Below are 17500 nucleotides of genomic sequence, written 5' to 3'. Positions count from 1 at the left end.
AGCTGTTCTGGAACAATTTATGGTTAGGTGCATGGAGTTGCAAGGAAAAATGCAGCTGCTGTGGAACAGTTTATGTAAAGGTGCAGGAAGTTGCAAAGGAATAAATGCAGCTGTTCTGGAACAATTTATGATCAGGTGCAGGGAGTTACAAGTGAATAAATACAGCTGTTCTGGAACAGTTTATGGTCAGGTGCAGGGAGTTGCAAGGGAATAAATGCAGCAGAAAGATTATGGTATTTACACTAAGGGGCAGATTTATCAAGGGTCGAATTGAAAATTCTAAATTTTAAATTCAAATTTCAAGTTTATTTTAGCGTAATTTGACTGAGAATACTCCAAATTCGATTTTAGTACAATTCGAAATGTATCATGTATTGTCCCTTGAAGAATTCAAATTTGACTATTCGCCGTCTAAAACCTGCTGAATTGGTGTTTTAGCCTATGGGGGACCTCCTACAATTAATTTGGAGTTGTTTGTTGGACTTTTTTATTTGGTGAAAAATTAGATTCAAATTTGATTTGTGTTTGCAGGTCGATCCTATTCATCTGAATTGTAATTTTTTAAATAAATTTAGATTTTTTTTTCTTAGAATTTTCGAGTTTATGGGAGTTTATTGGAGTTTTTATAAACTCCCATAAACTCTAAAACCGACCCTTGATAAAAATGCCTCTAACTGCTGATACACATTGCCCCCAGAAAAGAATAAAATAATTTTAGTAGCAGATTATGTTTTATTTATACAGAAGTTTTTCCCCCCAATTATTGCAGGGCAAGGGAAAGGAACAAGCAGTGAAGGGAGGGGGAGGAAAATGAACAGAGCAGAGAGGCAGTTGAATGAACAGGGCAGAGAGGGGGTTGAATGAACAGGGCAGAGAGGGGGTTGAATAAACAGGGCAGAGAGGGGGTTGAATGAACAGTGCAAGTAAGGGAGGGGGGGAAAGGAACAGGACAGAGAGGGGGTTGAATGAACACGGCAGAGAGGGAGGGAAACAAGCACTGCAGGGAGGGGAAAAGGAACAGGGCAGAGAGGGACAGAAAAGAGCAGGGAGGGGAAGGGAAAAAAAGCAGTAAGGGTTAACAGATGTCTGCAGAGAAGGACTGAGTGTGTCATCACAAACACATCCACTCCTCCCTCACTGGCTGTTGTTCTGTAGCTTAGGCAGAAAGAGCCAGCGGCTGCAGACTCAGATACTGGAGAGTCTTGGACAGGAAGTTGCAAAGGGGAGGGTTGAGCACAGTTTTCAAGCTAATACAACATTTTTGATCCAAAAGGTATTAAAATAAAAACTATTTCTTCTCTTTTACATTATTTTACATAGTTTGATGTATTGTGAAAATGTATGCTATTTGTCCCCTTTAAAATCTTTGCACTGCAGGCAAAGTTTTTGTTTAATGGCTCATTTTTTCTTATACCCTTTACTTAAATTAAAGTTGAAATTTAACAGGGAAACCATAGCTTTCTGCTTTCAATTACTATTTACTGCCTTCCACAATATATGGTATCTGGAACTGGATTTCGCCACATTTTTGCACTAAAATCTGCCCTTTGTGTGCACTGACGGCAGATATTGTAAATATATCAGTGGATATTAAAGATGATATGAAAGACAGAAAATCAATGGTTTCAAAACTCTGTGTGTGACACTAGCCTAACCCTTTTTGAGTTATTAACAAAGAATGTGAAATTTAAATTTTACTTACAATTTGCCATCTTTAAATGAGCGCACCAGAATGAAATCTTTCTTTATGGTGATATCATCGCAGCAATCTGGAGAAATTACCTATGTAAAAGGATCAAGTTGATGAAATTATATAAATATGGTATATATACTTAAATACATATCGCAATCATTCTACAGGGAAATATTAAAGCCTGACGAGAAAGTTTACACAGATTATGCAGACTTAATTTATTCAAAAGTATTAATTAGCATACAAACTCTAATTCATGAACAAATGGCCATCAAGTGTTCATATTTCTGGCCACTAAATGATGCAAGTGCAGTCAATGGCAGATACTTTGGTTTTTTTCCAGATAAGGTTTTTTTCTGTAATTTGAAGCAGCATACCTTAAGTTCACTAAAACACATTTAAACATTAAATAAACTCAGCATAATTGTTTCGCCAACAGTATGGAATTATGCTAGTTTCTCTAGGCAAAGTAAATCCTACAGGTGCCTATTTATGAAAAGAGTTGCAAAAAAAAAAAAGTCCCCTGTCCACTGCTGGAGATTGGGGATCAAATCTGGCAGTGGAGCTCAGGGGGTTACCTTGTAGTCAGGTGATTGGCACACACAGTACAAAAAACTCTACCGATTACAAAAAAGGAGTGGCTCCTTCAGATCCATGAGTACTAGGTACTGTTTCATTATTACAACAATATAACTATATTGGATGCGCTCAAACTCTTTCCCACCCTCTGTGAAGCTAGTTTCATTTGGATTATTTAATATCACTGCTCACCCTATAACTGGGTGGATCCTGATGCAAATGCCCCGGACCTTTCGCTTATTCAATCTGCGTTCAAATGCATTCAATGTTTACAGGTCACTCACCACTTAGGGGCATATTTATCAAGGGTCGAATTTCGAATTGAAAAAAACTTCGAAATTTGAATTCAAAAAGACTATTTTTGGTCAAATAGGTCAGTTTTTGATCAAATAGGTCCGTATTCGAACAAATTAGAATCGTACGAATCGAAGGAATAATCAAATTCAATCAAAAACCTTTGATTTTTCAAAATCCACCAATTAACTCCAAATAGGTTCTATGAGGTCCCCCATAGGCTAAAACAGCAATTCTACAGGTTTTAGATGGCGAATGGTTGAAGTCGAATTCCCGGATTTTTTTCAAATTCAAATTTGGACTATTCCCTAGTCTAAGTACACAAACAACAGCTCGAAATTCAAATTTTTTTTCATTCAAAAATTCACCTCAACCTTTGATAAATCTGCCCCTTAATGTCTCTGGTCCCCGCAGCAGAACCCGCAGCTTTGGAAGACACGACAATCAATATTTTCCAGTGTTGTGCACACACAGGTCAGCAGACGAGGGCGGTTTAAAAAAATGGCTTTATTACTCCAACAATTGACCAGTGCGCAACACTGGAAACTATTGATTACTGTTTCATTATTACAGAGAAAGAATAAATAAAAAAAATATAGAATTATTTGCTAAAAAATTGAGTCGATGGAAAACGGCCTTACTATATTTTGGAGCTTTCTGGATATCATGCTTCATTAGTATTTATATTTAGGAAGCTTTCCCATGCTTCTATGCTTACAGATTCTTCCTTCCCCTTGAAACCAGAGCTGTGAATTTGTAGTTGTGGAGTTGGAAACAATTTTAGGTATCTGGAGTTTGGAGTCACCAAAAATGTACCTACCTAATAACTTTAAAAACAAGAACTGAAAATAATCAAATCAGATTTAAGAGTTTCTATGAAGAATAATATGGCAGAAGCAATTCTGTTTCTAAGAACAATACTGGTTAATTTTGGATTGTATTAAACAGCTATATGCCAGGTTTAATTAATATATACTGTAAGTTGTTTTAGGTTTTCCGATTGTTTTTAGTTTATCTTTGGTTTTGTTTTAGAATTACCAAAGGATGTGGTTTCTATTTTTGGAGCTTTGGCTATGATAAAATGTATTGTATGTTGCGTACCTAACTTCTTTCAATCAGCCTGGAAATTCATTAGTAAAATGTAATACCAAAACATTAAAGCATTTTAAAGTAATTAATATATAATATACAGTCAACAGAGAAGTTGGAATCAGAGGTACTATAAAATGAGGAGTCAGAATCAAAGGAGTTCGGTACCAACCCCACAGCCCTGCATGAAGCCATAAAAAGACCTTGCATATCTCTTCCAAAGCCTAAAAGTTATCGTAAGCCTTATGTAAAATTTCCACATAACAAAACAGCAAGGGTGTGGCTTGGTTAACAATAGAAATAAAAACTCAGTAATTGCACTAGTAGGAATCATGCATACTTTTTTTTTTTTTATTAGCACATAGTTGCCCTTAATCCTTTAGTTCTTAAGACAACAATAAAAAGAAACACGAGTAGGGTTACCATCTGGCTGATAACCCTGCTTAATGCCAACGGTACTAAAAGAGAAGAGAGATAAAAAAAATATGGGCAAGTCAGTATTATTTTCTGGAAAAGGAATCCCTAATTATTAGACAGGGTCAGTAGAAGCAGAGCTACTTTTGGCAATCATGGGGCCCCATACTAGTAGTTTATAGGGTCATCTCCCACACTGGATCACCATTATTATTATGCCACTGGTCATCTGGGATGTGGGCCCTATGAAAAAGTAGAAAGGGTCCCTACTGAAAAAGAATATCCTGCAGATGGATAGCCACTACAATGTTCGACCCTGATCACGTCCATCATGCCAACACCTTGACCACTCCCTCTGCAAGCCCTGCCCACTCTGCGGCATACTACTGACTGGAGTACCCCCTGATAGCATAAACTTATGTTTACCAAAGAGCCTTATATTATAAAATGAAAATCCCTATTCTTAGTCATCCCAATGATATCCATATGATGATTTGAGATCTTTATTTCTGTTAATACAATAAAGAATTTTATTTGACATTAAACATTATATTTAGGTTCATTAAAGGAATTTTGGGGGAAAAAATGTTAAAACTTACTAATGCTGGAACCCATGTTGCTTTCTTTTTATCTCCAACATCTACACAGACAACTGTTCCTATTAATTCATTGCTAGTTTTACATTCATTTTCATCCTCGCCACTGGAGGAAGATGATGATTCCTCTTCATGACTGGAAAAAAACAAAATTGTAAAAAAGTAAACACACATACCTATTTTAGAGCAAGGTGTACTTCTTTCTACCTTCCACTTACAAAGCCTACTGACTGACACCTTTGCCTTCCAATGAGCCTTTCTTATTTCTCAGAACTAAGACTAATATGGAATAAAAAAAAAACTTTAATAGTGAAATTTTCCTCTGTGATATTTTTATTTTAAAACAAGTGTTACACTGATGCAGTGTAAAGCTCCTGCAAACTCTGCACCATGGAAGGGGGTTCTGGGTCTTGTCCATCTAATCAGAGTACGACATAGCCACATGAAAAACCCCACGTCTGGACTGATATGAGTGAGGGAGGACCCTGAAGTTCCTCTGCAGATATCATCCAAAACTCTTGTTAAGCCATTACACGCTCAAAAACAATACATTGGCAACCGCAGTTGGTGGTAATTACAGGATTCCCATTGTGTCAATAATGGAGCAGATTTGTGACTTAAAAAACATCACATGCACAATTGCATCACACAACTCTATCGTGTGGCTGTAATTATGCTGAATTATGATGTGTAGAAAAAAAATACTGCTGGATAAAAACATGGCAAATTGCATCTGAAATTTTTCTTTACACACTTTACTTGCCTTCCTAAATGACCCTCAGTGACATATAGTGGTAGAAAAGGTAGAGCTAAAAAAAAGTTAAAAGTCAAAGCCTTGATGAAAATTAAGGTGCACAGGCATCATCTAACAAAAATTAAAACCCTGGAGCAAACTGTCAAAAAATTTAAAAACCTTGTTTTAATTTTCAGATGTTGAGTGTAGGATCTGTTATGCAATAAAATGAGAGAAATTGGCAAGAGTCTATATATTCTTTTGCAAGGCATAGTCAGTATTATTCAAGATGAATGTCATTTCAGTTTAAAAAGAAAAAAAGTTACATTTGATTAGATCTTCTGCCTCTATTTGTTTTCTTTCCAATAACAGGAGTTCCAAAATGTTCTGGGTTGGTGAGTGGCAGCTGGTCAAGGGTCTGCAAATGACAAAACAAATTATATTTATCTGAAGTGAAGAAGCCACTTGGATGAATGATGAAACATTTTCAAGAAAGACTCTAAGGGGAGACTTCACAAAACATTTTAACGTAATTTTTCTTTAGCTTTTACTAAACCTGTGAGTCAGCAGTCTAATTGGAATTTCCAGAGGAGTGTGAAATGAAGATTGGGTGACCGAAAGAAGAGTAGTTTATCTTAGAATTGATCTGACACATGGGGAAGCGTTATACTGAGGTTTACTCAATTTATAAAATGTTGGGAGATAATGTTGTTTAAAATGTTGTTTCTGCACCATTTATTTGTCATTTGTAAATAGTCTTTCTTTCACACAAAAAAAAAGAAAAAAAGGGCGGTTGAGTCAGAATTTAGCCTGATTTCAGTTTGTGAATATAGAGAAAGTATTTTACACCAATTTACCATCACTTTTACACCACAAATGGGCTATCTCCACTTTTGCGAATTCCCCTCTTAATGTCCAGATGACTTTGACTTAATTCTACTAGATACTGTAAATTATATTTGTCACAGTTTAAAAAAATATTCACTTGTAACATTAAGATTGATTTGTTTATTTCAAAGGGGAACTCACAAAAATCACTTAAAGGCGTTGTTCACCTTTGAGATAACTTTAAGTATGATGTAGAGAGACATTTTGCAGTTGGTTTTCATTTTTTATTATTTGTGGTTTTGAGTTATTTTTGAGTTATTTTTCTTTTTATTCAGCAACTTTCCAGTTTGCAGTTTCAGCAATCTGGTTGCTAGGGTCCATATTACCATAGTACCCATGCATTGATTTGAATAAGTGACTGGAATATGAATAAGAAAGGACCTTACTGTAAAGATGAGAAATGAAAATTTAGCAATAACAATAAAAGTGTAGCCCCACAGAGCATTTGCGACAGCCATTTGAAAGTTGGAAAGAGCCAGAAAAAAGGCAAATAATTATAAAACTATAAAAAATAAATAATTAAAACCAATGGAAAATTTGCTTAGAACTGGCCATTCTAAAAGTTAAATTAAAGGTGAACCAACCCTTTTTGAAAAGTAAACATAATAATTTCAAGCAACTTTGCAATATACATCAATTAAAAAATATGCAGACTTTTCATGATTTTTAATGGTTTGGAAAAGTTCCCTAAGCTTAGCCCCCTGCTCTCCTGATGATCTGTCTGACTACTGTGCCAAGTGGCTGACTGCTGTTACTTTGTATCAGCAGCCATCTTCTTTTAGCCTGCATCCTCAAAACCCCATACAATTCCATGCACACGGGATTTCAATAAGGAACGGATCACAGTGCAATGCATTGTGGGTTATGTAGTTTCTGCATGCTGTCTTTAAGCTGTAGAGAAGTTGTTACAATTTGTAACATCAGTGTTAGTTCCTCCTTCCCTACAAGGATTTCAAACGATGCAGAAAGACAAGAAATGTTAATCAGCTGGATTTCAACATAGAAAAAGGCTTTTATTCAGACTTTTATATATATCAGATATTAGGGGTTTCTGTGTTCTGTGGGCCCCTTATCGAATTTTGGTTTTCAAAGCCGGAGTTCCCCTTTAAGTATTTGTTTTAATGTACTTTCTAACTTTGGAGAGGAACAGGTCTAATTTACAGTATTAACAATAAAGCAATGTATAGTCCATATTGAGAATAAGTAAATGTGATGCGGAAGTAGTTAGTTATTATGTTACGATCACTTCATAGTAAATGAAAAGTGCTCCAGGTAACCAAAACATTTTTTTCTTGGCTATTACTTTACTTTTACTTGGATTTTCCAAAGAATAACCAACCTATGTACAATGGTGAAAGCCATTAGTCAAGCCTTGACTTAAAGGAGAAGGAAAGCTATGGAGACATTTTATTGCCAATAGATTAGCTGCAATAGTGCAAGCTAGAATGCTACATTTATTCTGTAGAATGTTTTACCATACCTGAGTAAAAAGCTCTAGAAACTCTCTGTTTGTTTAGGATAGGAGCTGCAGTATTAACTTGGTGTGACATCACTTCCTGCCTGAGTCTCTCCCTCCTCTGGGCTCAGATTACAGTAGAGAAGGGAGGGGCAGGGGGAAGAGGAGCAAACTGAGCATGCTCTTGCCCAGGGCAATGAGGTTTAAGCTGAAGGCAGGAAGTCTGATACAGAAGCCCATGTGTACACAATAGAAGGAAAGAAATGCAGTGTTTCTTTTGACAGGGGACTCCGAGCAGCACTACATTGGGGGTTTACTGGTATATTTAGATGGATATTTCTGATGAGGTTTACTTAGTTTTAACCTTTCCTTCTCCTTTAAGCTGGTCATACAAGTACTGTTGTACAAAAAATATGATATTCATTAAACTAATCATGAAAGATATCCATGTACTATAGTAATTTTGCTTTTCTTCTCCAGTGCACAAAATATACCAGTTTATTAAACATCTGCAGATAAAAACAATCAAAACAATAAGGTGACTGTGATGTGTATAAACTGTCTGCTCAGCTTCCAAGGTCATTAGGCAGATTAACTGTCCAAAATAAAGTGCTTTTATCAATCATAAATTATCTTTTTTAATAAATACATTTAAAGGGATCCTGTCATCGAAAAACATGTTTTTTCAAAACACATATGTTAATAGTGCTACTCCAGCAGAATTCTTTTTTTAACATCATAACCTTTATTAAAAGATAATAGGCATGACATGTATTTGAGAGTGCAACAAATGTGGGTCAATCGACATTGTAGCAAATTACATATCTCATGACATCTTCATAACAGTCATACAGAGCTATACAATGTGGTAATTAAAAGAAAAGAAAACAGCAAGGGAAATAAAAAGAAAAAAAAAACAAGAAAAAGCACATATAGTCAACATTGTCTAGAAAACAACAATACGATGCTTTGTTAGCAATAGTATATATGGATAGGATTTTCCTTATACACAATAGACCAAACCAGTCACCGTGCCTAAGGGGCTGGCCACGATCCCCAAACCTTATCAAATTTGTTAGATGATCCCCTTTTAGTGTATAGGTACGACATACAGTTAATGAAGCAAAGCATTTGTTCCATCCACATCTGGTGGGTTGGGGGATCTATATTTTTCCATTGTTGAGTTAGGCGTTTGCGTGCAAGGAATAGGCTCTGACATATAGTAACTAACTGATCCTTATTGAATTGGGATTCATCACAAGCACCCAATATGGCTAATTCAGGGGTTGGGACTAAAGGGGTTTCCAGTACATTTGTGAACGTAGCAAACACTTCCTCCCAGTACTTCTGTATTTTCCTACAATCCCAAAACATATGTTTGAGCGTTCCCATCTCTGAGGTACATCTAGTACAGGTAGGGGGGTTCTGGAAGTTTTTTCTGTGCAATCTCACTGGGGTGAAATAGGCCCTATGCAGAATGTACCTCTGGATCATTTTATGGTTGGCGTTGGGGGATACAAATCCAGGCGCCTCCAGGGCATCTAGCCATTCCTCATCTGTGAGTGAAGGGATGTCAATTTGCCAGGTCCTGAATAAGATAGCATTGGTTTTATCAAATTTACTAGATCGCAAAACTTTATATATATTTGAAATAAGATGCTGGTTATCCTGCAGTTCCAGTATTCTGCAAAAAGGGGGTTTCCCAATTTTAAATGGGTCCTTAGAATATGCATGTTGAATCTGCCTATAATGTAGCCAGTGAGAGGCTGGGATATCAAAGTCCCTTTGGAGTTGCTCAAACGGTTTAACAGCATTATTGTGAAATAGATGGTGCAATAACTTTACACCTTTACCTTCCCATGCCAGACCCATCAGTATCAATGCAAATTTCTGAAGTTGTGGGTTATGCCAAATAGGAGTATCTGGATGTTTTAATTGATGAGTGCATACAACTGGTGCTCGCTCCCACACTTTACGGGCTAAATGCATGAGGGGGCTAAATATGGATTCTATCTGGTGGGGTCTCAAAAGCACGTGTAGAAATGGATTCACTAGATTATGGACAGCCATCAGCAATAGGGATGAGGGGCACTGCACATCCGAACGAGCCCAAGGTTTGACATGAGCTAATTGGGCAGCCAAGTAATATAACTCAAAGTCTGGCAAAGCCACTCCTCCACTATTTTTTTAAGAGAGTCAAGTTTTAGCCTAGTTCTACTAGACCCCCATATGAAAGGTACCAACAGCCTGTCCAGTTTCTGGAAAAAAAGCCTTGGAGAGCACTATCGGTGCCTGTGTAAGTACATATAAGATTTTAGGGAGGATTGTCATTTTGATTAAACTAATACGTCCCTGTGGACTGAGAGGCAGCCCGGACCATTGCCTAAACTTAGTTTCCACCATGTCAAGTAGAGGTATTACATTCAAAGACCAGAAAGCAGATATTGGCCTAGATACTTTAATTCCCAAATATTTAAACTCTGAGGCCAACTCCAGTGAGTGTCGGTTGGGGACCGCGGTCACCTCCTGGCCATCTATCAGGCAAAGGGTTGATTTAGACATATTCACCTTCAAACCCGAATGATCTCCAAATTTTTGAAGATGAACCACCAGCCTATCCAATGAGTTTTTACAATCTGACAAGTATATTAAGGAGTCATCAGCGTATAGCTGAATTTTTTTCTGAAGAGTTCCTACATTCCAACCAATTATTTCAGGGTCTGCTCTAATAATAGCTGCCAATGGTTAAATAGCAATCGCAAATAAGAATGGGGATAGGGGGCACCCCTGTCTCGTCCCTCGCGAAAGTGTAAAAGAAGGTGAGGCCATCCCATTGACTACTACTGAAGCCTTCGGGTTGGAGTAAAGTAATTGAGTGAAGGCTAGGAAGTTCGGTCCAAAACCCATCTTGCCCATTACTTGCCAAAGAAAAGGCCATTCTACTGTGTCAAAGGCCTTGGCAATGTCCAGCATCGCCAAGGCCCTGTCCCCCTTATTATCGTGTTCAATGGTCAAGTTGGTATATAATCTTCTAAGGTTTATGGCAGTGCTCTTATGGGGCATAAAACCGGTTTGGTCGGGTGCAATGAGAGATTCTATTACTAGCTGCAACCTTCTAGCGAACACCTTCGCGAGGACTTTTACATCACTATTCAATAGTGAAATGGGCCGATAAGACCCACATCCTAGTGTGTCCTTGCCAGGCTTAGGTAGTACAATAATCGTCGCTTCGCGCATCGAAGACGGTAGTGCCCCCCTCGCCAAAGCAGAGTTGTACACTGAAAGTTAGTGAGGAGCTAATGTTTCAGCATAGGTTTTATACTGTATATATATCTATGGGGAGTTCATCAGTGCCTGGTGACTTACCACTAGAAAGAGATTGAATAGCTTCTTGGATCTCAGTCGGGGTAATTTCCACCTCAAGTCTATTAATTTGTTCCGGGCTTAAGCTAGGGAGTGGAACCTGTTCCAAATATGATACTATTTGCTGGCTGTTATATTGTAGTTGTGACTGATATAACTGTTCATAGAATAACCCAAAAATCTCGCTAATTGCCTTAGGGTTCTCAATAACGGTCCCTGAAACATTCCTGATTGCTGGAATAAATGGGGGAGTAGAGTCCGCTCTTGCCAGGTGATCCAACATTTTACCTGTTCTGGCTCCTTGCTCAAATACATTATATTTAAGAAATAGATGTCTCTTATTAGATTTGGCCTCTAGAAATTTTTGGTATTCGTCCTGCGCTCTCCGTAAGGCTAAGTGGGAATGTGGGGTAGGGCTAGCCATCACCTGAGTCTCAGCGAGACTTACCTCCTGTTTTAACCTTGTTTCTGCCAACATAGTTTTGGATTTAATAGTATTAATTTTAGATATATAGATAACGCTAAAGTAGGCCTTGAATGCATCCCAATTATAGGGGTTATCCCCCTGGGGGTGTTATTAATTGAGTATTCCTTTATCAGGGCATCAATCTCCTCAGTCTTTCCCACAATATCTATCCAGGCAGGATTAAGACGGAGTAACAGGAGTATTGTTGGGTATTTAGATGAAACGTTCTCCAAATATCCAGAAGATCTAGAGATTGGAGGAAATTGGTAAACCTCTGATTATCTCCACTCCTCCGTGATCCATCCCTTTTCCATCTATCCATTTCAGGATTGGGGGTAGTGTAAAAGTCTCCTGCCATTAAAATGATAGAGTTGGGGAACTGGAGAGCCCATTTGGTAAAGTCAAATAAGAGGTCCTCCACAAACGGTGGAGGTATATACCTGTAAATATTGGCAAGGAGATACTCTGTGGAATGTAATTTACAATGCAGAAATACATACCTTCCCTTTGGATCGGTTTTTAGATGCAGCAACTCGAATATGCCCCCCCTCTCTCTCCTCAAGGGGCACAATGAGTGGTCATGCAGACTACAGTTAAGGAACCGGATAAGATGGTGTCGCCATAGTGCCTAGGGTATCCGGAGGGCAAATGCCCAGGTAAAGTCAAGGAACTGTTCCTACATCAGTAAAAGTGTAGTGTCTCAATTGAGGCAAAAAAAAATATGTATAACTAGGTAAACATCCCGTTTCTTTACTACTCCCAAGCAGTCTCGGCATAGGATGAAAATATCAGGGAGGGGGGGCGATACATTACCGACCCAACGAGTCCAGCCAGTTACATGCATCCGACGGGGAGTCAAAAAACTTGGTGCCCGTAGTGGTCGGTACTCTAAGCTGCGAAGGATACATCATGGAATACAAGATCTCTTTTTGGCGCAGTTGTTTCTTGATGTCCAGAAATCTGGCTCGCTGTCTCTGCAATTCCGCCAAATAATCAGGGTACAGGGAGATGTTGGAGTTGTTGTGTTGCAATTGGCCTTTCTTGCGGGCTAACATCAGCAGCTTATCCCTGTCCTTGCAGTTGTGGATCCGGGCGATCAGAGGCCTCGAAGGTGCCCCAGGTATAGCGGGCTTAGCAGGAATTCTGTGGGCCCGCTCTATTGAGAACGCCGCGGTTAGATTTTCAGCGCCCGCCCAGCCCTTCAAAAGTGTTTCCACAAAGGCCTCAGGCTGCTCATCTTCCTCGCGTTCCGGTAGGCCTATCAAACGAATGTTGCTCCTTCTCGCCCTATTCTCTAGGTCGTCCACCTTCGCCCGCCACTGTTCCACCTGCTGTTGTAAGTCCCTTGTACTTTGTTGTAGCGGGTTGCACAAATCCTCAAGCGAGGAAATTCTGGCTTCCGCCTCAGTTGTGCGCTCCCGTATCCGTTGTAAATCGTGCTTTATCAAGGACAGTTCCGCCTTCAATTCACCCGTCTTCGCCATAGTAGTGGCTTGGCAAGATTGCTGACATTGTTGGACAGCCTTCAGGATATCTTGCATGGATGGTTGCGGCTGAGGGTCTTCTGACTGCCTGCCCTGTATTTGCTGTATATGGTTCATGCGCCATATTGGGCGTTTCCAGCCCCGATGCGGCCTTGCGTACATAGCTCTCCATCCGTATAAGTGTGTCCGATTTTGGCTTTTGTTGCCGTCTCCTATTACTCATCTCTGTTGGGGGGTAGTGTACCCCTTTTCTAGTACAAGCAGCGTACCCCAGCACAGTATTTAAGACAGGATTATTGAAGGGTGCACGGAGCTCTTCCAGAGCACGTCTTACTCCATCAGCAGTTCAGCCACGCCCCTCCCTCCAGCAGAATTCTGCACTGAAATCCATTTCTCAAAAGAGCAGATTTTTTTATATTCAATTTTGAAATCTGACATGGGGCTAGACATTTTGTCAATTTTCCCAGCTGCCCCTGGTCATGTGACTTGTGCCTGCACTTTATGAGAGAAATGCTTTCTGGCAGGCTGCTGTTTTTCCTTCTCAATGTAACTGAATGTGTCTTAGTGGGACATGGGTTTTTACTATTGAGTGCTGTTCTTAGATCTACCAGGCAGCTGTTATCTTGTGTTAGGGAGCTGTTATCTGGTTACCTTCCCATTGTTCTTTTGTTTCGCTGCTGGGGGGGGGAGGGGTGATATCACTCCAACTTGCAGTACAGCAGTAAAGAGTGATTGAAGTTTATCAGAGCACAAGACTTGGGGCAGCTGGGAAATTGACAATATTTCTAGCCCCGTGTCAGATTTCAAAATTGAATATAAAAAAACCTGTTTGCTCTTTTGAGAAATGAATTGGAGCAGCACTACTAACTGATTCATTTTGAAAAATGTTTTTTTCCCATGACAATATCCCTTTAAAATCTAAACCCAGTTTAACCCTGAGAGTCATCATAAGTGAATGAAGACTTGTATAAAGCCCAATGGTATTGGGTGTTTTAGATCTTGAGCAATCTCCCCAAGTGGTCAAAGTGCTGGCATCAGCACAACCTAAATATCACATAGGGTTAACCAATCAGAAGAGGCAGCTGCCTTCCTGGAATGGTAAAGACTCTGTAGGCATGACAAGATATTAGCAATTAATATTTTAAAACATTCTGATTCTTTTACTGACCAGATCCCGTTTAATTTCCCTTTGATGTGTTAGAATACATCAATCACCAACACTTTAAAAATCTGAGTAAGATTAGAGAGACAGGAAGAGAGAACCATATATATATATATATATATATATAAACCAAAAAAGGATCAGCACTCACAGGGCTTAAAAATAAAATAAATTTTTTTTATTAAAGAGCTATGGACTGACGTTTCGGCTCTTCCAGAGCCTTTCTCAAAGTAGCCAAACAAACAGTGAAGGAAGCTTAAATACATGTACTGGCGGGAAAACACAGCAATGACTACGTACATACATCGTCATAAACTAAGCGACTCAAACTGTTGCAGTCTTACACTCCAGAAATAGTTAAAACTTACCCATAGATACATAAAGTAATAGATTTCTACATGTATCCTAATAACAGGTAGGGATAAAAACAGATAGCGAAGAAGCACGCACTCCATGGACCAACGGATAAAATAAAAGATCTTTATTGAAACAGCTAAAACAATGATCCTTACGCGTTTCGTATCCGTAGATACTTAGTCATAGGCATAATTGAAAACAGCCGTGAGCTAACATTTAAACAGATAAAAAGGATATGACGTATAAATCAGTGATCCTAAATTTGAATTTTAAATTTTTAACCCTAAAATTGTTTCAGCTGAAACGAAAAATTCTGCTTTTGTACATATTCTTAAATCAAGTTAAATAATTAATTTATAAATTAATCGATCGAAGCAATATGTCAAAGTAGATTACTATTATCTTGAAACAAGTTCACCAAAACTTAATGTGCTTTTTACAGATTAAATTATAACAAAAAGTGATTAAACAAGCAAACAAAAAACGAATTCATTCATATATATAAAACGCTAATTATAAATCGCTAGTAGTGAACAAAATCATAATAATATCAGTGCCCTTAGTGAATAAAATTTTTATTTTTACGCGCTATATTTTAAAATGAAATGCCATATCTCACTTAATATAATTAATTTAAATGAAATTATACCTTAACCTATATCCAAAAAATTGCCACAATGTACATTTGTGCACTAATCCATCGATTTTAAATAACTTTAATGTGCCAATTAATATTCAAATTCAAATTATTAAATTTTTTTTTTTTTTTTGTTTGCTTGTTTAATCACTTTTTGTTATAATTTAATCTGTAAAAAGCACATTAAGTTTTGGTGAACTTGTTTCAAGATAATAGTAATCTACTTTGACATATTGCTTCGATCTTAAGATCAATAAAGCTGATAACGGATCAGTTCTAATATTTTAGTTCAACCGAAAGACGTCTAGATGAAGCTCAAATAATGCTATTCTCTGGGTTTTTGCCGAAAGATGGTCTGGGTTGCGTCCCCTTTCTCTTTCCTCTTCCCTTTTAAACCTGATGCCTGATAGAGATATAAATATGATATACAATACAAGTCTATACCTAACATAAATCTCGCAATGTAAATGAATACTTTTGAATTTGATGCTAGATTTAAAGCGATTAAAGTTTATGTAAATTGTGATTCATTAACTTATCATTATTAACTTACCATTATTAATTTTAGTGTTCTATCCACATAAATAATAGATCGTTTTGTGAATAAAAATTGTATAAAAATTATGTTAAGAAATATCATATTAATTGTGATTTATAAATTAATTATTTAACTTGATTTAAGAATATGTACAAAAGCAGAATTTTTCGTTTCAGCTGAAACAATTTTAGGGTTAAAAATTTAAAATTCAAATTTAGGATCACTGATTTATACGTCATATCCTTTTTATCTGTTTAAATGTTAGCTCACGGCTGTTTTCAATTATGCCTATGACTAAGTATCTACGGATACGAAACGCGTAAGGATCATTGTTTTAGCTGTTTCAATAAAGATCTTTTATTTTATCCGTTGGTCCATGGAGTGCGTGCTTCTTCGCTATCTGCATTGATATTACTCCCCCAGCTACGGGTTCGGGGCGCTGCACCCGGGCCACTCTGTGAATTCGGTGAGTCTTCATCTTTACTAAGATTGCTGTGTTCGTGATTTGTATGCTGTGCACTGAGTGAAATTGCACCCTCCAACGATAGACCCAGGGTTTTTACACCTGGGTCCTACTCTGCGCTGGGTGAGCGGTTAATTAATTAATTTTGGCTTTACTTAGGGACCAAGCCGATAATAATTTTCTAGGGATAAAAACAAACCAAAATGTAACTTTCTAATCACTGGTAGTAAGTAATATTGTATCATTCTCGTAAAGATCACTTTATGTTGCTAAACTCTGTGACCTATGTTACAAAATGTTAAAAGATGAGAAAGAAGATCTAATAAATGGCTCATGGGTATTCATCTCAAGGTCCTAGATCTCTCTATTATTGCCCAACCGCGCTATGCTTATCCACATCCCCTATGCAAGTCAATACTGCCAAACAATATCTTTTCTTTACTAATATATTGTTATTTTTATTATTATTGTTCTTTAGCTTTATAACTCGTACTCCACTATCAGATAATCAGTTTCAATATTTAAATAGTATTAGACCACTAAAAGCCTGCATATAGAAGACAACCTCATGTTCTAATCGCTCATTTCCCATGTGCAATAATTGGCCGTTATGCATATTCCTTAATTACCCCATATGTGTATAATCCATAACTACATTTATGTGTAACCATATAAAAAAATCAACTCGATCTATTTAAATCGATATAACACCACTGTGTTATTAGAGAATACATGTGAATTAATATCTAAAAATACATTTAAAATACATCACACATTGCATAAATACTAGCACCCTGGTCATCAAGAAAATATAGTTAATTATTATAGTGTCATCAAGTAGAGAACCTGTATAGAATATAAAACAAACAAAAATAATTAAAAATTCTAAATATATAAAGTGAAAAAATCGATGTAACCCCTTAATAAAAGTATGGAGTAATTAGTAGTCATTTCATATGCCATTATCTGGTGTCTGTACATTAATCCGATAGAGTGATACACCCGTGGAAGTTCATATGTGGATATGAGGTCCGCCGGTCAGTCTTCCAAAGTATAGGTATGGATCATAAAGTATATTTGCTATAAGGGTATCACCTAGTGTAATACTGCACCTTCCCCATCAATAGGAACATCTATTATATAGTGGACTGCAGATCAACCGAAGGCGCCATCGGTCCTCCCATGTCTGCGAAAAAGTAAGTCATAGTGTCCACTACCCACTAAGGGTCATGCTTCTAAAAGTCTGAAGCTCCCAGGGGGCATTTAGGGACCGGTAATCTATCCCGGT

General features: G+C 37.7%; 1 protein-coding gene across 7 annotated transcripts in view; it reads right to left on the bottom strand.

Annotated features, from left to right (window-relative positions):
* arid4b.S (AT-rich interaction domain 4B S homeolog) overlaps positions 1-17500 on the bottom strand; it is a 215084-nt gene that overhangs the window by 71299 nt on the left and 126285 nt on the right. For all 7 annotated transcript variants that reach the window (XM_041564562.1, XM_041564558.1, XM_041564560.1 and 4 more), the window contains 3 exons: positions 5725-5816; positions 4669-4801; positions 1703-1782 (listed from right to left, as the gene is read on the bottom strand). In XM_041564562.1, the coding sequence (XP_041420496.1) occupies positions 1703-1782; positions 4669-4801; positions 5725-5816 (305 nt within the window). The remainder of the gene's footprint in view (positions 1-1702; positions 1783-4668; positions 4802-5724; positions 5817-17500) is intronic.

The sequence above is a fragment of the Xenopus laevis genome, chromosome 5S (assembly GCF_017654675.1).
Source record: "Xenopus laevis strain J_2021 chromosome 5S, Xenopus_laevis_v10.1, whole genome shotgun sequence".
NCBI lineage: Eukaryota > Metazoa > Chordata > Amphibia > Anura > Pipidae > Xenopus > Xenopus laevis.
The sequence above is the reverse complement of the archived record's forward strand: the minus strand, read 5'-3'. Positions and strand labels throughout refer to the sequence as shown.